Source organism: Sceloporus occidentalis, unplaced genomic scaffold (genome assembly GCF_023333645.1).
Source record: "Sceloporus occidentalis isolate IW3139 unplaced genomic scaffold, rSceOcc1.0.p SCAF_2, whole genome shotgun sequence".
NCBI classification, from domain to species: Eukaryota; Metazoa; Chordata; class Lepidosauria; order Squamata; family Phrynosomatidae; genus Sceloporus; species Sceloporus occidentalis.
In genome coordinates this window covers 103,286,356-103,310,182 of record NW_028316982.1, presented here as the reverse complement: position 1 = coordinate 103,310,182, position 23,827 = coordinate 103,286,356, and the positions used below count along the sequence as shown (strand labels likewise).

Below are 23,827 nucleotides of genomic sequence, written 5' to 3'. Positions count from 1 at the left end.
GACTGACTACCTTTGATTAATTACAGGGTTCTGCCTCAGTCAAGCTTTAGATAACTACAGAATTCTTCAAATCTAAAAAAATAGGGTGACTTAAACTGAATAGCTCTTTTTTACACGATAAAGCATAAGGCAGAAAGACTAGAAGCTACTAGATGAAAAGTGCGCAAAATGTCCTTCTTAAATTCACACATACACACACACAAAATGAGCTGTCTTCTTGTTCTTGATCAGATTTGGAAAAATACATCCATGTGTTTTCTCAGCAGAGTCTGAACTTGGAACAGTTACTTTTCCCCACTATTATTCCCAGAATCCCCCAACCAGCATAACCTGCTGGAGAGTCATTATCTTTTCTGTGTAAATCATGTACTCACATAGCAAAAGAAAGGAATGTTTACAGCCAAGAAAAAGGCAGATGAAGGGAAAGCTACTGTATTTTTCCAGCCATGCCTGCTTTCCCAGTACTGTGATTAATTCTAATCATTAAGCAAAGTTAAGAGGGGGGGAAAACAAAAAATAGGCAAAGTTCAGGCATAAGGCAAAAATAACTGACTTTATTAAAGCAAAGGAAACCAATAAAATAGAAGAAAAAGACAAGGCTACATTTTTGTACAATACAGCTATGGTTATAAGTTTTGTATATGTGATTTCATGTCACTTATTGGTTTCTGGTGACCCCATGAATTTCATATAGTTTTCTGAGACAAGGAATACTCAGAGATGATTTTGCTAGTTCCTTCCTCTGAAATATAGCCTACAGTACTTGGTATTTATTGGCAGTCTCCTATCCAAGTACTAAGCAGGGCTGACCCCTGCTTAGAGACAGCATTGTTTGGTGGATTCCTAAACTCCTCGGCATAGCAGGAAACTAGGTGGGAAAACATAGTGCTAACTCTGCAACAATGCTGCTGCTTCAATAGTTTCAGTAGCACAGTATTGTATAAAGTACAGGATTTAGTTGTTGTTGTGTGCCTTCAAGTCATTTCTGACTTGTGGCAACCCTAAGACAAACCTATTAGGATTTTCTGGGGCCGAGAATATGTGACGCAACCAAGGTTATACAGTGCATTTCCATGGCCGAGCAGGGAGTCAAACCCTGCTCTCTCAACATTCAACACTGAGACCACTACACCACACTGGCTAGTATAATGTATAGTATAGTATAGTATAGTATATACAATACAGTAGAATGAACATAAAGCACAGAAGACTATACAACATGCAATTACATGGAGAAACAAGAACAAAAAACCATATTTTTTTTTAAAATGGCACATTTTTAGAAAAGCTATTCCCTCAATTGGTGAAAGATGTCTGTCGTGGCACATAATTTTCTCATCTATATTTGAGTGTTGTTTTTGTTTTGTTTTCTTTTGTTTTTGAATGGTCACTGGAAAATAAATAAGCAAGTCTGATAGCTTTAAGTCTTGAAGGGCCAAGTCAAACACAGATTGTAAAGGGCAGAGGAGAGAAAAATAAAAGTATCTTGGAACAGCTAAACTGGAAAGATTCTCCAGCATTTGTCTGGAACATCAAGGAAAAACACGACAAGCGATTCAAGAGTGTTTGGGCGAAGGAGGATGACAGAACTGAAGAGCCAAAGGCCATAGGAAGGGATATAGCAAGATAAAAAGTCAGAGAAACAGGCTGCTGTATGAGTACTTTTCTGAACTTGGAGAACAAACCACATATACAGTGAGCCTCAGGAAGAAGGTGCTAAAGGGGGATAATCCCCAAATTATATGTGCCAATAATGAATAAACACAGCAGATAAAGGCCAAGTCCACAATTGAAAACAGCCAGTCTTTCATACAGCAATGTGTGACAAGGCACCTATTACAAAAATATATAGTGAAAAAAATAATATTCATAGGCATATACATATACAAAAATACTGAAATGGTGAACATAAGCTTCAACACTTATTTGGCCATCTACACATATCTGGTCATTTGCTTCATATTTCATAGTTTCTGAATTTGCGCAGGAGTTCAGATGGTGTGTCACCAGACCAGCGGAAACGTAGGTGCCAACAGTTTAGATCCGAAAATCCTATTGGAAAAAAAAGGGCAATGATGAAGTGGGAGAAAACAATCAACCAATACAAAGGAAATGGTACTTCGCTTCACATTAGTGAAATAAAATATCATGTGAAATAAATGTGAAAGTGAAAATGAATTAAAACTTCTTTTAATATAGAAACCACTAACTTCCTGCTCATCATTCATTCTGAAAGCAATAAGACACTGTTGATTGGGACAGAGAATCATGGAGGATCCAGGAGTGACACTCATCCCATTTTCCACCATCACTCCCCAAACCCCCATAGGATGCACTATCTCTTCTGATAAGTATCCAGAAGTGTTCTGGCTGCTATTTGGAGCCTAATATTATTATTATTATTATTATTAACCTTTATTTATAAAGCGCTGTAAATGTACACAGCGCTGTACATACAATCTTTTTAATTGGACGGTTCCCTGCCCTCAGGCTTACAATCTAGAAAGACACAACACAGAGGGAGTGGTGGTGGGGAAGGGGCATCTCTAGTAGGATAATACATATAAAATACATAGCAATACAGGAAATGATTCAATAAAACAGACAACAAAAGAACATCAAATAGCAAGTGACAATTATGCAATGCCTGGGAACGCTGCCCTGAATAGGAGAACCACAGCCTTTAGAGGTGTGATTCTAACAGATTTTTTGCCAGAAAACTCTTTTTTTTAGCAATGGGGAGCTCTGTTGCTGCTTCAGAGGTTCCAACAACAAGAGACTCAAGAGATCCTGAGACTTAATGCATGAGAAAACAAAGTGGAAATGGAGCTGGAGAGCAGTGCTATGACATCATGTTTAAGGCACAAAGGCAGTAGCTACACTTATCCCTGTGTGATAATGCGGCTTGGATGCAATGCCAGAGGTGTGTCATCATGCACACGCCATCTAGCAGGGTGCACACAAAAATGGCACCTGGGCGACGCTGTTAGGGCTCAGAGCATGGGGACTCTCAGCCCTCACCCCACCCACAGGCCAGCACAAAGTGACAATCTATATAGCCCCTCAGTTTCTACAGTCATAGATGGAAAGTGCAAGTTTAACCCTCACTAATTTCCCACAGAATTACTGTAGGAAAAAAGGTGCTAAAATCAGTGGGGGATGGCAGTGTAGATCGCCTCTAGAAGTCCCATCCAACTCAGACAGAAGCAGGAGGGACCCACAAGGCTTATGACACCCTTGGATTTGTTGTGTGGGGCATTTGGGTGGGCTGTGCGGAACAGAGGCCATATAGCTTACATGGACCTGGTACAATCAGAAAAAGCATATCTGAGACACATGTAAATTCCAATGACACTCAAAGGAATAGTAGAGAGGCTGCATATTTTGCCAACCTGCATCTAGTCCCAATGATCTACCAGCAACGTTTCTTGTGTCACAGGTCACTTACCTGGGGAATCAGGGCTCTTTGGTGAAAGTGAGATTTCATCAGAGGGAGCAATATCTTCTAGCCCCTTTTTGTCTAACAATTCACCAGGGCTGTGTTTTTCCTTCCGGAAGCTATCATCAGCCTTCTTATCATTAAGATGTAAATCAGGAGCTTCCAGCATTGGCTCTTTTTTACCTTGGACAGCCCAGTGCATTGACTAAACAGGAAACAACAATGTGGCATTCATGAATTGTATCATTGCTGCCCTTGCTTGACAAAACAAAACAGCAAAAGAACAACCCAGAGGCAGGCAGATTTGGGAGAGTCACACCCATTGAGCATAGCGCTCTTTTAAAAGGATTTCTATGAAGCTGCAGGTATGAGAAGATACAGATTGTGAACATGCCAAGTACTGAATTTGGGAGCCTCTGAACAATGTTCTCAAATCATTCCCTAAGTCAGCAAACTCAGAGAAGTTGTCATTTGGAGGCTGTGAAAAACTGTATTATGAGGTCCACCCACCTACAGTGTCTTAGATTCAGCACACCTGCTGAAAAGTTCATACTGTGTCACAAAATTAAATTCTCAAGTTAATTCCATTTTTGTAACAACTAATCTGATCAAGACTAGCTGGTTCTTTTGTAATTGAATTTTAGCACCATGAAGGAGGTAGAAGTAACCTGCTAATAAGTCTGATTTGACTACCATGAACAATGACTTGGCCCATAGCAGTCCATATATGTTAAGACACCAGTTTGGTGATCTGTGAGCAGCACCATCCATTCACGTGTCTCCTTGGAATATCCAGATCAGCAATTTTTAAAAAATCATATTCTGAGACCCATTTTCTACAAGTGCTCTGCTGGATATTTCCTCTGCATATGCTCTGAAAACCAGATCTGTGCTCAAGCAGGCAATATGTATTTGGCAAAGTTTGTTCATTGTTATCAATTTTATTTAGAAGTCTGTGCATGATCTGTTACTTCCTTGTTCATATATATGAGCATTTGGTTTCATTGCTTTTAAAGCATTTGTCATGAATTTCTCACTGAAATTGTCCCCAAATGCTTGCTGAGATTCATTCAGAAGGAGCAGCAGTTATTCAATTGCAGAACACAAGCTTTGCATACAAAAGCTCACAGGTTCAACCCTTGGCTCTCCAAATAGGACTAGAAAATCTACCTGTCTTGAAAGCCTAGAAAGCCACTACCCATCAGTGTAGATCAGTGATCCCAAAGGATGGGAATGTAGATGACTGGATCAGAAAGGAGAGAAAGGACAATGGATTGGAGGACATCAGGTTGGTGACTGCTGGTGTCAACCAAAGATCTGTCTTTTGGGTGTTTTGATTTCCAAGAACTCACAGAACTCCTAACCAATGACCATGCTGGCTGTAGTTTCTGGAAGCCGAAATCAAGAACATCTGGAGGGGTTAAGACTGTATATACAGATAGAGATAGTACTATACAGATGCAGATAGCTATTATATTCCCCAGGAAATGACAGGTGCATAAAGCAAAACTTAACTGTTTTGATAGAGTTGCTCAGTGCCTCCCACTGCTGGAATGGGATTGTGATTTTACTTCTCCGCCAGTAATCATATCGGGCTCGGCTGTCTTCGTTGGTAAGAATCTCTTTGGCTTGCTGTAACTTCTGAAATTTTTCCACTATAAACCAGACACAGAAGAAAATGTTTTTAACCACATTTACAGATTTTTAAAGTCTATATTATATTAATTCCTTGTATTAATTTGAATAATCAACATCACATGTTGTTTTTGATTTATTTCAATCAGACAATTTAATATACAGAGTGAAGCAGTGTACTTGGCTTACTACTATGCAATCTTAGGTGCCAGCCTCAGGTCATGTTTTCAGAGGCACATCAATATTCAGTCAAAACAGATACGCAGAGCTCCCATTTTTATAAAGCAGTTTTGAAAATAAGCAGAAATACTCCAAACATCTGTACTGACCAAAACAAACAAACAAAAACAGAAATATTGTGCCCTCTGAACATCACTCAAAAGAACTGAAAGCTATTTATAGGGGTTTGTTACTTGTATTTCTTGCTGTTGTTGTGTGCTTTTAAGTCATTTTCCATTTATGGCAATTCTAAAAAGAGTCTGGCAACATTTGTTCAGAGGGGGTTTGCCTTTGTCTTCTTCTGAGGCTGAGAGAGTGTGACTTGCCTAGGGTCATGGGTTTCCATGGCTGACTGGAAATTTGAACCTTGGTCTCTGGAGTCTTAGTACAATGCTCAAACCACTACACCATGCTCACTGTGAACATATGAAGAACCCTGGGATGTATCCACTCTGTACAATTATATCATCTGACACACTAATGGACTCCTGGGATTTGTAGTTTGGGAGAAAATTCTTTGTTATACAGTATTTCAGGAGAATTCAATGGAATTCTGCATCACAAAATTCTAATTATGCTACAAATCTAAAAATCCTGGGCTTTTGTAGGATGGAGCAAGGACAACTGAAGTAGATTGAAACTGCTATATATGTGTGGTATATAGATACACACCTCCTGGTCCATTATCTTGTGCCCACAGTGGCCAATATGAATACAATTGCACTCTCCTACATTCCCCACAATTTGCTGATATTGTTGTTGTGTGCCATCATGTCATTTCCATGGCATCTCTAAGGCTATCACAAAGTTTTCTGAGGCTGAGAGTGTGTGATTTGCCCAAGGTCACCCAGTGGGTTTCCATGGCTGAGCAGGGATTCAAGCCCTGGTCTCCAAAGTCCTAGTCCAACACTACGGACCACTACACCATACCTACACCATACTGACACTCAGCAATTGCTACTGAAAGGTATACTGACACTGATACTGGAGGTAATATATAACCAGCATGATCAGTAAGCATAGACAGGTTTATATTCTTTGAAATATCCTTAAACCTAGCCTGATTTTATCTGTAGCAAGCAAGTTTTGTATCATTTCCAAAATCAGAAAATCCTGTTCGATTAATGGTGACAATGGTGAAGAATTAACATGTGTACAGTATGGAAAGCGATCTCTCCCCCCCTTCTCTCTCTCTCATATATATATATATATATATATATATATATATAATGACACTGAACACTTTCTAATGTTCATCTTATGCATTTTTACACAAAGGTCAGTCCCACAGTAATCAATAAGACTGACGCCCAAATAAATATGCATTGGATCGCAACCATAATGGGTAGACTAGGCCATAGGAAAAATGGGCCTGAAAAGGAAAGGTCCAAAATATTGGTTCAGAATAATGAGAAAATGTGTGTCCACTTACAAACAGTAAGTATTAACTGGCAATTGAAAACATACATAGAAAGTGTAGCTCTAGAGAGGGACAACCTATGACAAATCTCAAAATGAATTAGAACCAAAATAAAGTGAAGAGATTATAGTTCTTGCTGGAATTTATTCTTCACTTTGCATATCAAATCCTTTCTTTCCTTCACCATACAGGAAAGCAATGCTTGACTTTTCTTGTGGGTACATGCCACTATCATCAGTGCGAAACTTAAGGAAAATTATTTTGGTTGGTTTTCAGGATTTCAAATGTAGCCATGAGACAGCAGAGTTGGTTTAGTCACAAAGGACAGTCTTTTCTGATATAAAGGGAATAGGAAGCGTAGCTCCAATGGCACTATACCCTGTACTGCATAATGGTACTATAATGGAGCAGCTAGCCAAAATTTCTTCATATTGGATAATCTCCAATCTAGCCCTGGAGGAAACTTGTTTAGATGTACTACAGCATAGTGCTAAATTTGCATACAACAAAATATTAACTTGAGCATATTATAGTGCTCAATTTTTTCCAGTGTAAATAAAAAATTTCCCGGTTATAACAGAAACACGAAACCACATCCTTAGTAACCCATATGTGTAAAGGTTACAAAGACTTATAGTTCATCTGTGAGTCACCTTCTCGATGCTAGAGATGATGCTGATGATTCATGTGCACCAGTTTAGGAAAATAGATATTCCTTTTGAAATGCACTGAATTCAAATGCTAACAGGGATTGACGAACATCCACCCAACATAATAAAGATTGGTTTTCCCATTGTGTTTACTCTGCCTCCCTCCCATTTAATAATAATAATAGATTTTATTTATTAACAATCTAATAATTCTTGAACAGGAAATAATTTGACTTTTAAAAACTCTTGAACAGGAAGAGGGACATGGCAGTTAGTTTTTAATATATCCTAGCTGACGTAGGTCATACAAAGTAAAAAAGATATACACACTTGGCTTAGTTTTTGTAGATGGAACACAGATTACTCACTCCTCATTACATAAATCTCAGTATTGCCATGGCTTCCTGCTTTATTTAACTACTCATTACATACAAATGTGTATTAACAGAGTCTGAAAATTGCTTACAAAAGAAACAGAAAGATTAAAATTGGGAAGGAGCTTTGAGTAGCATGGCAGATGCCCCATTGCATCTCCACTCCAAAATATCCCATCCAACATTTCTTCTTTGGGGTTCAGAATGTGTGCTTATCTACATTATGAATCCCATGGCAGGAAGGAAGAACTTATTAGATCCAAACTAGAGCAGAATGGATGGCGATGTAAAAAAGGCAAAATCAATGTGTGGGCAAGTTGTCACATGTGGTCTACACTATGACAGTTTTTGAACAGTTCAGACTGAAAGCCCCCCCCCCCCCCCATCAAAATCATGCATCCTTGGACCACCCAATTCCACCTTTCTCTCATACAGATGGAGGCTGCAGGCAGATGAAAAACATTCCTCTGAGCAGGAAAGTGATGACACAAGGGAATTCCTCATTTGTACTTCACTACTCTTTCAGAATAAGGAAAATGCCTCCCCTTAAAACACTTCCAAATTCCTGACACTAGAACTGGCTTCTCAGCTCTACATAATGCCATCTGTTCAATGTTTATAATAGGGAAAAGTGAAAGCCACATACCAGATTGCGGGTTTGCAGGATGCTTGTCGGGATGACACTCACGTGCTCTCACCTTAAATTCTGAAATAATTTGTTCGACCTAGACACACATACAAACCACACATGAATACAAATGTTAATAACACGGCAGTAAAGAAGCCACACTAAAGGGCCACTTCACATGCCACTTGTTACTGATGCAAGTGTGTGCCGTAGGGGAATGTTAATGTTTATGTGCTGTCGCACATGAAATTCATTGACTTATAGGTCCATTTTAGGTATTTTTTTTTCTGTTATAGCAATACCATGCATGTATGCATGTACGCACACCCATACTCTTGCACACTAAAAAGCTGCAACTGGTCCCAGATTCCTAGCATGTGTATTCACATCAAACAATCGTGTATATGGATGTAAATTAATTTCCTCCTACACCTATATAGGTAAGATGAAAGAATGTGACAAGCTGGAACTATAAATAAATACCTGTTTATTCATTTCTTAAATGTAGATGCTGCCCAACTGGCAAGTTCCTTCAGAATAGTTTACAACAATTTAAAAAACCCATCTGTAAAAAAAATGCCAACCAAAAACACCTGAAAAGATCTTTTTAAAGCCATCAATAGGGCTAACAATAAAAGGAAAAAAAAATATTAAATACCCGCTTGCAGGGAAAGGTCTTAATCTGATGTTTAGACAGGACTTAGCCTGATGTCTTAATGTACATACTGATCAACAGATCTCCCAAATGACTCTTCCTAAGGATGACATACCACAGACCGGGGTGATGGCAGGAGGGGACCTATAACAAAGAAGTATCTTTCTTTTGAAGATGCCTATATCACCTTTGTGGTGGAAGCACCCAAAAAAAGAGTCTCTGGTGCTCATCTTATCAAAACAGCAAAGGAAGAACCGTAACAGAGTAAAGCTCAAAGACTTCAGTTTACATGCTATTTATTCTGAATGCAGTCCATGGACAGAAGGTCAGACTTCATGGTAAATGGTTTGCCACCCAAAAAAACAGGATAATAATAATAATAAATAAATAAAACATTTATTGATATCCCGCTTATTTAAGAAACAATCAAAGCGGCTTCCAACAATTAAAATAATACAATTGAACCCCCAAACAGAAGTTCAGTGGATGTCCACGATAATCCTTTTCTATTCCAAGGCAAAAGGGCAGGATTTAACTCAAGTGGCTAGGCTGTGCATAAATCCTAGTTACTCAGGGCCCATTGAAGCAATGGTATCCAATTATGATCTGGCTAGTTTAGAGCTGCCCGACTAGATAACTAGAATGGTGCAGATCTTATGGCCAGGGCCCATCCTAAAGACCAGATACCAGAGTGAGGTCCAACTCTCCGAGGAGTCCCCTGACACTTATGTAACCAGAAAGAAAACGTTGGGAATTCTGTCCAGAATAATACGCTTGAATAGAGAGGGACAATCAGTGCTAAACGATGTCGAAATCATTCAAGATATGTATCAAGGGCTAAATAGTTCAGCAAAAACATACGTAGGACCAATCTCACTGAGGATTCACAACATGAGCTGGGGAGAATTTATGGAATATATACACGAAGTGTCCCAAGCTTACTGGACTTGAGAAGCACAAATAGAGTTGGCCGAGGGAATGACCGCAGCGGCTTCAGGAGAAGGGGCAAGGGCAGCAGGCAAAAAAGCAGATAAAGAGGAAGACCCGATCCACATTGTCACATTCAGCTGCACGCATTATCACATCCGCCCACCACTCTGACTATATCTCTCCTGTGTTGGCATCCCTTCACTGGCTCCCCCTCCCTTTCCACATCCAGTATAAGCTCCTGCTGTCGACGTTTAAAGCCCTCCATGGGCTGGCCCCCCCCTTACTCATCAGACCTTATTTCTTCTCACCTTCCCACTAGGGCCCTCTGTTCTGGTAGTCAAGGTCTACTGTCCCAGCCCAGGATTTCCTCTGCCCCATCTCAGATTTGCCCCTTTTCACTCGCTGCCCTTCACTCCTGGAACCTTCTTCCCCCACAAGCAAGAGCCATCACTTCTTTCACCAGCTTCAAAACGGAGTTGAAGACCATCCTGTTCAGGGAAGCGTTCCCAGGCCTTGCATAACTGTCACTTGCCTCCCTGGATGAAGATTAATCATCCGTTATGAAGCCAAGCCCTCCCTCCAGTCCATCTGCCTTGGTCCAGGCCTCGGAGGTAGAGAGGAACTCCTGGACCTCATCCCCTTCCCCACCACTACTCCCTTCTCCTTTTGTGTGGTGTCTTTTCAGATTGTAAGCCTGAGGGCAGGGAACCGTCTAATTAAAAAGACTGTATGTACAGCGCTGTGTAAATTTACAGCACTTTATAAATAAAGGTTAATAAAAATAATAATAATAATACAGATGTACAGAGATAACAATAAAACAAATATATACAACCACCCCTTAAAAAGGAATTAAACCATTCTAAGATTAAAATTCAAACATTAAAATCAACACATGTATATTAAAATCACAGAATATCATAGCGTAAAAGCAGTGGGCAAACTCATAATGGCCGGAATTGTACAAATACAGAATACTCCAAGTATGGGGAATCTATATGTAGCTGGGGGCTATTCCGGGAAAGCCTGCTGTAAGAGATCCATCCTGACCGCTTTTTTAAAGCTAGGTTGCATATTGGGCGGATCTCATCCAGCAGGTCATTCCATAGGGTGGGAGCAACAGTGGAGAAGGTTCTCTGGGAGGTCGCCTTCAGTTTAGTCCTTACGGGTTGCAATAAATTCCTTCCAGGGGATCTGAGTGTACAAGACGGATTATATGGAAGCAGGTGATTCCTTAAATAGGTTGGGCCCAAGCCATGTAGGGCTTTAAAGGTGATAACCAACACCTTGTACTGTGTCCGGAAACTAATAGGCAGCCAGTGGAGTGACTTCAGTATTGGTGTAATATGTTCACTCCTAGTTGTTCCTGTAATCAACCTGGCTGCCATATTCTGTACCAGAAGAAGTTTCCAGACTTGGGACAAGGTTAGCTCCCTGTAGAGCGCATTGCAAAAATCAAGTCTTGAGGTTACCAATGCATGTACTACCGTTTTGAGGGGTCATCCAATTCCAGGAAAGGGCGCAGCTGGCGTATCAGCCAAAGCTGATAACAGGCGCTCTTGACCACCTCTGCAAGCATTGTGAAAAGCACATTAAACCCAAATGCATACAAGTGTTCTGATGTTTTATATGATTTTTGTATTTTGATGGTTTTAGATTGTATTTGCACATGTTGTTAACCGCTTTGATTTTTAGAAAAGCGGTATATAAATAAAATTTTATTATTTATTTATATTTTCCTCTGTTTTCACGGGGGATCCGTTCCAGACCCCCTTCCTGCCCCCGCCCCCCCCCGTGAAAATTTAAATCTGCCAATATTCAAGCCCTATTGGCTTGAATGGTGGTGTGCCCCCACGGATGAACACCCCCTTTTAAATTCCTCCATTTGCCCCTCACAAGTAAGCAAGGGTCGCGGATTCTAAGTCCGCACAAACAAAAGGATGACTATATCTACTACTTGAATTTAAAAAAGTTAAATGTGGTGCTGGAGAAGAGTACTGAGGATTCTGTGGACAACCAAAAAGACAAACAAATGGGTCCTAGAACAGATCAAGCCAAAAATCTCCCTGGATGCTGTCATACTTCGGACACATCATGAGAAGGCAAGACTCACTAGAAAAAACAATAATGCTAGGAAAGGTAGAGGGAAGTAGAAAGAGAGGAAGGCTCCATGCTAGATGGATGGATTCTATTAAGGAGGTCATAGGTATGACTTTGCAGGACCTAAGCACAGCAGTGGACGGCAGGGAGTCTTGGAGATGTCTCATCCACAGGATTGCCATGTATTGGAAGCAACTAAAGGACAGTTAACAACAACCAAACACTGAAAATAGGATCACAGGTTCCTGATGATCTCTTATGTTTTCTACCCCTGCTTCCAATATACATCACCTGCTTCTTCTTTATTATACAGTCGGCCCTTCTTATACACTGATTTTTTGTGCACGGATTCAAGCATACACGGTTTGAAAATGTTCCCCAAAAGTATAAATTTCAAATATAAAACCTTGATTTTCCATTTTTTATAAGGAACACCAATTTGCTATGTCATTATATTTAATGAGACTTGAGCATACACGGATTTTGTTATACACAGGAGACCTTGGAACCAAACCCCAGCATATAACAAGACTCCACTGTACACATCCACACTTATGCAAGACCACATTGCAAAACCAGCAGAAAGCTATTGTAAAACAATTTCTTTCAGATGACTTATGATGTCAACTTGGTTTGGTTGAAAATAATTGTTGCAGTAGATCCAACACAGCATCTTATAACTCCAAAATCCAGAACAACTTTTCACCTAACAAAACCAAGCAGCCCTTGCTGGAAGCTATCTCAGCAAACATTTGGAGCACTATTTCATGCTACGGGAGGTTATCTTTCCCTGTCCAAGTGCAAATTTGGATGGTTTTTTGGTGCAATTTAAATCATTTTATACGAATAATGCCAATACATTTTTAGCCACATCTAAGCTGTTGTTCATTAATATGGCAGGAAAGTTAGAAATCCTAAACTACTGCAATCACAAATTTAGAGCACACCAGTCTTTCCTGGAATTTAACTATTCTTGTCAGACTCATCAGTGAATGTCATTAATCGTTCAAGTGAATATCAAACACTAATGTACGTCTGAGGTTTTGCTCTCCACAAAATTAATTGTCAACAGTCACATGGATCAATAAAAAAATGTTCAAATTTGAAATATTTCTTTAACATGTACAGTGAACGTGTGGTTCTATGCACCTTGCATAAAGGGTGCCTCCACTTAGCACTTCTGAATAAGCATGCATATTGTGCTATTGTATTATAGCAACTTTCAAAGCTGATATTCAGAAGTGCTTCAAGCTTACATGATGTGTGTGTAGTGTGCCTTGCTTGCCTTCAAGGCATTCCCAACTGACAGCAACCCTACGGTGAATCTATCACAAGGTTTTCTTGGCAAGTTTCTTCAGAGGAGGTTTGCCATTGCCATCTGAGGCTGAGAGAGTGTGACTCGTTGAAGATCACCCAGTGGTTTTCAGGGTGAAGCAGGGATTCGAACCCTGCTCTCCAGAATCATAGACCAATGCTCAAACCACTACTCTACATTGGTTCAATACTATAGTCCAATAAATATATTTATACTACCAAAAACAGAGGTGTGTACATTCAATAAAAATTTAAAGAGGTGGTTACATCAGCTGAATCCCAAAGGCTGGTGAAAACCACATTATCAGTTATTAAAATAAATATTCAAGGATTGGGAAAATGATGTGGAAGAGCAAAATAATAATAATAATTCACTCTGACTCACACACACACAGAGCAAAGAAATCAACAGGGGTTTAAAAGAAAGAACAACTCTTACTGTAGACAACTCATCACAGCCTAGCAAGCCGTAGTAATCTTCCATCTCCTCCAGCCTGCAGTTCAGAATCGCATCCATTTGTTTCAACCTGTTTGCGTTCTCTGTTCTCTTTAATGTGAAATCCAAGGAGACTGAAGAATACTGTTTGAACAGTCAAGGGCTATTGAAACCAAAGCAGAGGACATGCAATGATGCTACTTCTCCACGGTTGCTTTTATACACTGAGATGTCATTCGACCCTCCCAAGTTACTCCCCTGAATTAGCCTGCTGTTATTGGTGGAAACAATCCACAAACACTGTTTACAATTGCAAAGCTCCATGGGATTTGCAGTTTGCACAGGTATTTCCAAACTAATAGTGCTGGGTGGTTGATAGCTTGTAAATAGCTTCAAGGTACTAGAAAGCCCTTCCAGTTTTTCTTTCCTCTTCCAAGAATGTTAGTTTTGCAAATTAAATATGAATTGTAATGTTGGGCTTTATAAAAATAAGAGCTCCTATATGTTTTATAAAGGTTTTTTTTTAGCTAGCAATAGCATACCTTTAGGACTTCTGTTTCCAAGTTCTAATCAATACTAATAATACGTGATACAGTAATGATGATGATGATAAATGATGACAATAATGCATCATACAACTATGCTGTACTAATCACATACATACACACAGCCTTGTTATAGGAAAACAAGAAATGTAACAGATGTACAGGTTGCTAATGCTGCTTTCACACTGCTTCAATAAATACATTTCTCTGATCTAATATCATGTCCAGGCATCATTTTTCCACTGGGACTAGTGTAGGGCTGCACTGCTAAATTAAATTTGGATGAAAAGTATCGCAACATAGAAGTACTAACTAGTGACTAGCTGGAGTTTGCAAACAGTTGTTTCTGGACTGTCCCTGGTACGAAAAGGAACACTATGGAAGATGACACAGTCACATACTTCAGATGCCAGGCAAAATTAATCACAGCTGATCTTGAAAACACAGTACATCTAAAAAAATAATATACTAGATGTTGTATAGTAACAGACTGGACTCCTTAATCTTGCTACAGCTTGCCACTACTTCCTACAACTTGGTGCAACTGTATATTTTTCATTCAACTAAAAATTGTCTTCCTTTGATACTGCTGATTTCCTTTCTTCCAGCATAATCATGAAGGGTTCTGCACCAGATTAATTTTTGTTGCTTGCTCTCCTATGCTACCATTTGTGCATTTCACAGAATATGTACTTCTCAGAAATTCCAGTCAGCCACATCCCAATCCAAACTGCCTTACTAAACATGTAAGCATTTATGTGCGATTCCATCACTCACCCTCATGTACCTATATTTTCTAAATGTTTGTTGTTGCTGAGTACCTTCAGGTTAGACAGCCAGTGTGGCATAGTGGTTTGAATGTTACATTACGACTATGAGTTTTTCAAGGGAGTGCAAAAAGCCCCAAACTCCTGAAAATTCCATGTGGCTGGATTGCATTCCATTCAACTGGAATGAGGAGTATTTTAATCATATTGTTTATAGCTCTGTTAAAAATCCAGGGCCAAAGATGGAACATGATCAGTAACACAATTCAGAAATTTTAGCATAGCAAGTTAAAGAAGTATTCCTGGAGGGTGCCTAACGAAAGATAAAAAAACACAACAAAAAACACAAGGGAAGAAATACCAAAATCAGGATAGAGCTTTGCCATTATTTTGACAACACCATTACAAAACACTACCTTTAGTTATATTTACTCAGTGTTGTTGGGTTTTGGTTTTTTACAACTTACTATCAAGTGTGACGTAGAAGATGATGAAATCTAATATTTGCTGTTGTAACAGATGAAGACAAAATGTTCTTCCAACGTCCTTTTTTTTTAAAGTGCTCTGATTAAAGCACTTGTTTATAGACTACCAGTCGAGATCTTGCACCATCATAAGTGGCAACAACAGAGCTCCATCATTGTAACTGCTTCTGCTGATGCTGCCAACTTAAAGCTTATGCTACCAACTTCTTTCTTTCTCTCAGTTAGTCTCAAAGGTTTTACAAGAGCCCTTTGTATACTGTTTGAGAAAAGGTTGGGTATAAGTTAAATACTTTCAGGTGTACATAAAAATATGTAAAATATAAAAACATTTTAAAAAAATCAAGTGTGCATGAAAATGGTAAAAGTTGGAAGCAAGAGAAATATGCAGTTATTCCCATTCAAAACCACAGTGTGTACCTGTACATTAACCATGTTAAATCTTCTTCCATAGGAGTGGGCAGTAACAGTAGGAGTCCTTGAAGACCGTATCAATAGAACCAGCAATGCTAGATGGACGGTTGTTATTTTTTCACACTTAGCATATCCCTTCTGCATCTTTACAATACTCTTGGAGTGGAGTGAGTGCCATAGACACACATAGTTTTGTAGTTAAGGATAAGATACAACTCCCAAGATTCAACAGTGATGACAAAATATGCACTTGGAACAAACCTAAAGCTTCCACTGATCAAAATAATAAAACTGCCCATATAAAAGTAGGAGATAAGACTATTAAATGAGACTGTAGTACTCTGGACTTTGGTCTAAATACTTTAAAGGCACCAGATCCCATTTGATTTGGAAGCTAAGCCGGGTCAGTTCCGGTATGTACTTTGCTGTGAGACCACAAATGAATACTAGGTATTGTGAACTATGCATGTGAGACCTAGATACAAAGAAATGGGTTTGCTGAGCACTTAGCACACACACTCCAGACTCTGCATTTTCCTCTTGCAATGGAGACAAAGGGTGTCCCATCACAAAGCAATCAGAGACCATACCCTTCACCTCACTCCATGACATGTTCCTGTTCACCTTTCCTGCCCAACCATCCAGGGATTGTCTCAAATCAAATCCCTATTCACCAGAAATGTCAGATGTCTAGGGGGCGAAACAGATTATTTTGAAGGGGAGAAAGCCGGATCGGGGCCATGACAACCACACACTGTGGTCCCAATCCGGCTTTTTGACAGCCCAAAAAGAAGCATCAAAAAGCCAGCTCACTGCGGCTTTGCAGCACTCCTGCAGCAAGAGACACTAGGGATCATATTGACATTTGGCACTGGAGTGCACCAAGTAATTTCCAAAGGAAATCAGCCTGTGCTTTATTGGTTATAGCAGCCTTTGAATGTGTAGATCATGAAAAACTATGGATCATTCTTAAAGAAATGGGCATATCCTAATGTGTAACGTGTACTGAGGATGAGAGACCACCATTAGGACAGAATATGGAGAAAACAGAATGATTTCCAATTGGCAAGGTGGTCAGGCAAGGATTTATTTTATCACCCTTTCTGTTTAAATTGTATGCTGAACATATCATATGTAAAGCTGTGTTCGACTCTGATGAAGGAAGTGTGAAAATTGGAAGAAGGAACACCAGCAATTTAAGATATGCAATTGACATTATACTACTAGCAGACAGACTTGGAACAACTATGAAAGAGAGTCAAAGAAGAAAGTGCAAAGGTAGGGTTACAGCTGGACAGCAAGAAAACAAAAATTATGACAACACATTATTTATATAACCTTAAAGAAAACAATGAAGACATTGAGATGTTCAAAGATTTCCTTTACCTTGGCTGTTATTAATCAGAATGGAGGCTGCAGTCAAAAAATCAGCCCTGAGTTTGTAAGACCTGAGCAGGGCTGTTGATAACAAGAGGATTTGGAGGTTTTACAACAATTTTAAAAACTGACCGAATAAAAAAGAATGTTGAACACGGACTAGTATATGCCACCTGACTGTTACTATCCTTTTGATTGTTTAGATACTTTAGCATGTGAAAGACCAATGTGAAGCAACTGACCTTTGATTTTATAAGCTGAGTCAGTCTTTAAAGGCATAATTATTCAGGTTTTTTCCACTAGCCCTTCACTGTCTTTCACCCATCCTTGAGTGCTCTCATTGGCCTTTATATGGTGGGTTTGTGATGAAAGCTGTTCTGACATGGGTTGGGAGCACCCTTCACTAGTTGTGATGTGCACTGTACCTGCTAGAGCCCAGTTTGGAATCAAGGCACAAGTGAAATGAGCTCTCAGTTTAATAACAGCTGATGCCACACTGCAGAATCAGTGCAGTCTGACACCACTTTAACTGCCATGTCTGAGTGCTATGAATCCTGGGATTGGTAGTTTGTTGTGGCATGAGGGCTCTGTGATGGAGAAGGCTAAATAGCTCACAAAACTACAGATTAATTTCTTTGTCATACAACACTCCATATCCCTCTGACGACCTCAGTGTTTACAATCCACAAAAGCATGTGTTTGCATCTCACGATAACATGTCATGCATTAAGTGGCCACAGTCTGCAAAAGCGTAGGCCATAATAAACTTTCTAGTTGCAACAGCAGCCCTGCAAAATGCAGTTAATAATAATAATAAGAAGAAAATTTATTTATGTTTCCCCGCCTCTCCCGTTGGATTGAAGTGGGGTTACAGACTAAAAAAAATATTAACAGCAAAACTTAACAGCAAAACTTTATTTCCAAACAAATTATGATTACAGTTATTCAGCCATCGCATGAAAAGTGCATTGAACATATATTTTACATATATTTTAAATGTATTACATATATTTTATTAGATAAAAATGTATAATGGAAGATTTCTTTTTAAAAGGATATGTTATGTTTAGTTACCTGAGGTGGAACAGACCAAATATGCAATGTTTAGTTATATGAGAAATGATAGGTAAGGTAACGAGAAAAAATACGTAATGTTTTATTATCTGAGGTGGAACAGACCAGTAAATACCTTATCTATATAGAAGGTTGAAGAACGGGAAGTTATAAGAAGTACCAAGAATCAAATCAATTCTTTATTGAGCTATAAAATTATGTTTGATAACAATTTTTATTGTTTATGAAATTATGAATAAAATATTATTTTTAAAACCTGCACTGAAGGGGATTATTGAATGTTTGTGCAAACAAGCATATGGAGTACCCTGAGCTGATGAATTCATTGAAACAGTGTTGGAAGCTTGAAAAGTAGCTGGAACAAGACTAATGGTGGGAATAGTTAAAGAGCAGCCATTAGCCATTCTGGCTGGGGGATTCTGGAGGATGTAGTCCAAAAAAAAGCCTTTTCCAGGCTCTAGAAAAAGCTACTGGCTGAGGTATTTGTACAGTGTCCTCAATGGCAAACCAAGCAGAAAACCAGTTGGTACAAACATACCAGGGCAATTTTAATGGGTGTGGGCAGCTTCTTGAACCTTTGGAAAAACAGTCAGTGGAACTCTGCAAAACTATTTTTAAAACAAACCTGAAAAACAGGTAGCATTGTAATTGCTGCAAGACTGCTGCCTATGCTCCCAGTAATACCACTGATTATCCCAGCCCTTTAAACTGAAAGGACGAGGGGATGAGCGCCACTTGTTTTATTTTTCTGACTCATCAGAATTAAAGGCCACGCCTGTCAAAGAAACATCTTGGTACCTTCTGTTCTAACTCTTTTATAAACAATTCTTCAATTGAAACTTGTGTTTAACTGGTGCGTCAAAACTAACTGAGTTTCTGCTGCAATCTGCTAGTACTGGTGATAAAAAAAAGAGCAATGGGGAAGTTTATTTCAGAGACTTGCCGATTCAGTAAAGGAAGCTTCAGAACAATCAGTACGGACTTGGCTTATTATTCTCCTCCATAAATCTTTGCCTCAACCATGAATAATTTGAAAACAGTCCCGCTTAGTTTTCAGGTTGTGTTAGTACATGGTAGCGTAAAAAGGAAAAGAGGGTAAGAAGTCTAACAGAACCTTGAAGATTGGTTTATGTTTTAGTCCAAGTCTTTGTGAATATCAATCCACTCCCCTAAGTGTGCTGATAAACTGATATTGAAGTCACACTATTCACAGACACACATGCTAAAATATAAATCAATTTGTCTTAAAGGTATTGCTAATTCTCCCACCCCCCAGTTAGAACTGTACCTTCCTCTTTTTCCTTCCACTCCATCACAATGGTGTGCTTTTTCAGTTTTAAGTTCCCTCAATATATATATATATTGATCTCTATACATCTCACCATCCTTGTTGCTCTTCTCTGAACCCGCTCCAGTCTGTCTATATCCTCCTTAATCTGTGGTGCCCACAATCAATATGGTACTTCAGATGAGACCTCACCAGCACAGAATTTAGTAGGATTATTACGTCTCTTGACTAGGGAGTTTATCTCACTGGGGCTAATTTCGGCATTAAAGAGAGATTAAAGTGCATTTAAAGCATCCCTCAAATAAAGTGAAAATGGTGAGTCAATGCATGAATGATTATAACATGCAATTGCTTATATAAAGTGATATTGGAAATGCATTGTCCCTGAAATCCTGAATGTAAAAAGATGTGTGATAATGCCTTTTTGTGAACACTTAAATGGCGAGTTTTGTGCAACGTCATGTAAAATTGTTTCACATTGTTACATGATTTTTCCGGGATATTCATGGGATAAACTCCTAGGAAACTAAAAAAAAAAAAAACCATACCCCTTTTTAGCTTCACCATCACACTGCTGTGTCATGTTAACCTTATTTATCAGCAAATAATCCTAGGCTCCTTTTCACATGCATCCCCTTTCCTATATCTGTGCACTTGTTTTTATGGCCTAAATGTAAAATTTTGCCTTTGTCTCTATTGAATGTTATTTTATTAATTTCCTCCCAATTATAGTTTATTAAGGTCCTTTTGAATTCTGTTCCTATCTCTCAGTTTTGTGTCATCTGCAAACCTGATAAGGAGTGTCTGCACCCCCATCATCTCAGTCACTGATAAAAATGTTGCAGCATAATCCCCCTAGGTTTGAACACAGAGGCGCTCCAGTTTGAAGCGCAACCATTGACGATGATGCTTTGACCATGGTTTTCCAACTACTTATGAATCTATTTGATAGTGTTTGATATCACACCATCTATTCCACATTTAATCAGTTTGCTAATCCAAACATTATGGGGGGCCTTATCAAATGCTTTGCCAAAATCTAGATAGATGACATCCACAGCATTCCCACTACTAAACTAATGACCTGACTGAAAACAGAGATAAGATTAGTTTGGTAGGATTTGTTCTTGACAAACTCATGTTGGCTCCCACTGATCAGTGCATTGTCATCAATATACTTGCAGATGGCGTCCTGTATAATCAACTGCAAAATTTTTCTTGGTGTTGAAGACAGGCTGACTGGTCTATAGTTTCTTGGATCTTTGCTTTGGGAGAAATGCTCGCCCTTCTCCTGCCTCTGGAGATTATCAAATGGAGAAAAAGGACAGGAGAGAAAAAGGATGCTCCTGTCCCTATCATACAATTGTCATGACATCCAGCGACATCAGGCTCATCCCCTCCTTCTCCTGTCAATGAAGTGGAATGGTCCCGTAACTTCTGATTCACTGCAGTTTCCCGTGAATAAAAAGTGATGGGAAGATTTCACATCAATTGTTGGGAGAAGGACAGGATGAGAGCGATGCTGCAGGACATCATGTGATAATATTCACGCTATCACACGATAAGGACGGGAGCATCCCGTTTCTCTCTCATCCTTTTTCTCTGTTGAATAATCTGCTTTGACACCCCACTTGTTCTCCAAGATTTCTCAAAAAGGATGGCAAAGTGTTCAGAGAGTACATCATCAAGTTCCTTGAGTACTTTGGGATGCAGCTTTTCTGACCCTGCAGATTTGAACTTAGGTTAGTTCGAGATTCCTGACCCTAACAGTCTCAAATTGCAATCCGGATCCCTCGCCAAGTTCTCTGCTGCAGCACACGGTTCTCCTTTTACGGGGCCTGGACTGAAGCAAAATAGGTACGTATTAAGCAGTTGTGTCTCTTCATTGTGACCTGTTAACATTTTGGCATCTTTATTAAACAGCAGCTCCACTGTCTCCATAGGCTGCAACTACAATTCAGAATTAATGCAGTTTGACACTGCTTTAACTGCCATGGATCAATGCTACAAAATCCTGAGATTTGCAGTTTTGTGTGGTCTTTAGCATTCTCTGCCTTTTTTCTGTAGTCTTGGTCCTTTTTTTTTTTTTTTTGGCTTCATATATATATATATGTATTTGTTGCTCTTTGCTTTCCTAGGCAGTCTCAGCTCATTTTGAGTTCTAGGAAGCATGAGAAGCTAAAGGGAAGAGAGTTTTCATTGGGCCTGGTTTCCACCTGGAAGGCACATTTGTTCATTCCATGCTTGTACCCTTTGCCCACTGCCTACCCAGGGCTTGGTTGGATCAGGAAAAAGACAACCTTAAACTGCTCCCTGCCTTCTTTGCTGAACACCATGGTTGCCTCCTTCCTCTTTGGCTGCATCCACACCACAGAATTAATGCAGTTTGACACTCCTTTAATAGCCAAGTGGTTCGTGGCTTCTCTTTGGCACATAGACAAATGTCATCCATCTCTCCATCACCCACCAAGGAATCCCAGTGATTGCAGTGGGTTTCCCCAGCATCAGCCAAGTAGGGTTGCCATATCCCGCCTGGGGCGGGACTTTCCCGGTTTGGGGCGTGGCCACATGGTCCCGCCCTGGTTTGACCCCGCCCCCGGGACATCCCCCCCCCCCACCGACGCCAGACAGGGAAAAGAGCCTCGTCTCAGCAAGGCTTGTTCCCTGCTTGGTCTCCTCTGCTGGCCAGGGAGGCGGCCTGGGAGGGCCAGGGGAAAGGGTCTCGCCTCGGCAAGGCCCTTTTCCCCTCCCTTGCCGCTTTCCCCGCCGGCCACGGAGGCTTCAAGGCAGGGACGAAGGGTCTCGCCTCGGGGAGACCCTTTTCTCCCTGCCTTGAAGCTTCCTCCACCGGCCAGGGAGGCTTCAAGGCAGGGAGGAAGGGTCTCTCCCCGAGGGGAGACCCTTTCCTCTCTGCCTTGAAGCTTCCTCTGCCGGCCAGGGAAGCTTGAAGGCAGGGGAAAGAGCCTTTCTTCTTCTTTCTCCTCCTCCTCTTCTTCTGTCTCCTCTCCTCCTCCTCTTCTTCTTCTCCACCTCATCCTTCCCCTCTTCCTCCCCTTTTTCTTCCTCTACTTCCTCTTCTTCCTCCTCCTCCTTTACCCCTCCTCCTCCTCCTCTTCTTCCTCCTTTTCTTCTTCTCCGCTTCCTCCTCCTCTGCTTCTTCCACTCTTCCTCCTCTTCTGGTTTTTGGCCAGAAAGAGAAGCACATTTCTGCCATCTGTCTAGGAATAATGCCAAATGTCCTCCATTTGTATCATGCCTAAGAAACATGCATTTATATGAAATTTTTTAAAAAAAACATCAATTTTTGAGCGTCCTCCATTTTTCAAAATGTGTCCTCTATTTGATAATTTTGTCCTACATTTGTCCTACATTTGTCCCAGTTTGGAGGTCCTGACTTATGGCAACCCTACAGCCAAGTGTCTAAAGATCAGTGCCACCAGGCGTCCTCTTTTTTCAGGCCACGTCCTACATTTCAACCTTCTGTCCAGGAGGAATTCTGAAACGCACTACATTTAAAGCACAGCTGCAAAGGAGGACAAGACACTACAAAAAGTAGGACATTCAAGGAAAATGTAGGATATGACTGCCTCAACCCAGAGCCCCTGGCTGGTAAGCCTGAGAGCATGGAACCGTCTAATTAAAAAGATTGTACGTATGGTGCTGTGTAAATTTACAGCACTCTATAAATAAAGGTTAATAATAATAATAATAATAATACATAACCTTGTGGTTTGTGAGTGGCTGAAGTACAGGCATTTAACCCCTGCAGCACCAGGGCTCACACTCGCATTTCTGGGAGTATTTTTAGCTTCTGTCATATTATTATTAGGCTTTATTTATAAAGCACTGTAAACTGACACAGTGCTGTACAAAGACACAATTCAGATAGATAAAATAAACCTGCCTATGGCGTATGTCCTACCAAAATAATGAAACATAATACATATCGATACATTTTAACATTCAAACAATAAAATACAGCAGACCACAACCTACATTTTCCTTGAATGACCTATGTTTCATGGGACCCCTCCTCATTTGCGGTTAGGACATCTGACCACTCTGCTAAAGGTGACAGTG

General features: G+C 40.0%; 1 protein-coding gene across 2 annotated transcripts; it reads right to left on the bottom strand.

Annotated features, from left to right (window-relative positions):
• Positions 1-526: 526 nt before the first annotated feature.
• DNAJC12 (DnaJ heat shock protein family (Hsp40) member C12) lies at positions 527-17,410 on the bottom strand. Of its 2 annotated transcripts, XM_089510519.1 has the most exons (6): positions 17,395-17,410; positions 13,804-13,963; positions 8,384-8,462; positions 4,955-5,094; positions 3,449-3,644; positions 527-2,052 (listed from the first exon to the last, which is right to left on the bottom strand). In XM_089510519.1, exons 2-6 carry the CDS (start codon positions 13,879-13,881, stop codon positions 1,958-1,960), a joined length of 588 nt encoding a protein of 195 aa, XP_089366645.1. In that variant the 5' UTR covers positions 13,882-13,963; positions 17,395-17,410; the 3' UTR covers positions 527-1,957. The 2 variants fall into 2 exon arrangements, with proteins under 2 accessions (XP_089366645.1, XP_089366644.1); XM_089510518.1 differs by lacking the exon at positions 17,395-17,410 and having other exon boundaries at positions 13,804-14,221.
• Between the last annotated feature and the right edge of the window lie 6,417 nt (positions 17,411-23,827).

Excerpts from the sequence above, each read along its gene's own strand:
- DNAJC12 (XM_089510519.1), bottom strand. The coding sequence starts at position 13,881 with ATGGATGCGATTCTGAACTGCAGGCTGGAGGAGATGGAAGATTACTAC. Across the intron at positions 8,463-13,803 it reads GCTGTGATGAGTTGTCTACA|GTCGAACAAATTATTTCAGA; the intron begins GTAAGAGTTGTT and ends ATGTGTGTCTAG. Across the intron at positions 3,645-4,954 it reads TGAGCAACTCTATCAAAACA|TCAATGCACTGGGCTGTCCA; the intron begins GTTAAGTTTTGC and ends TTTCCTGTTTAG.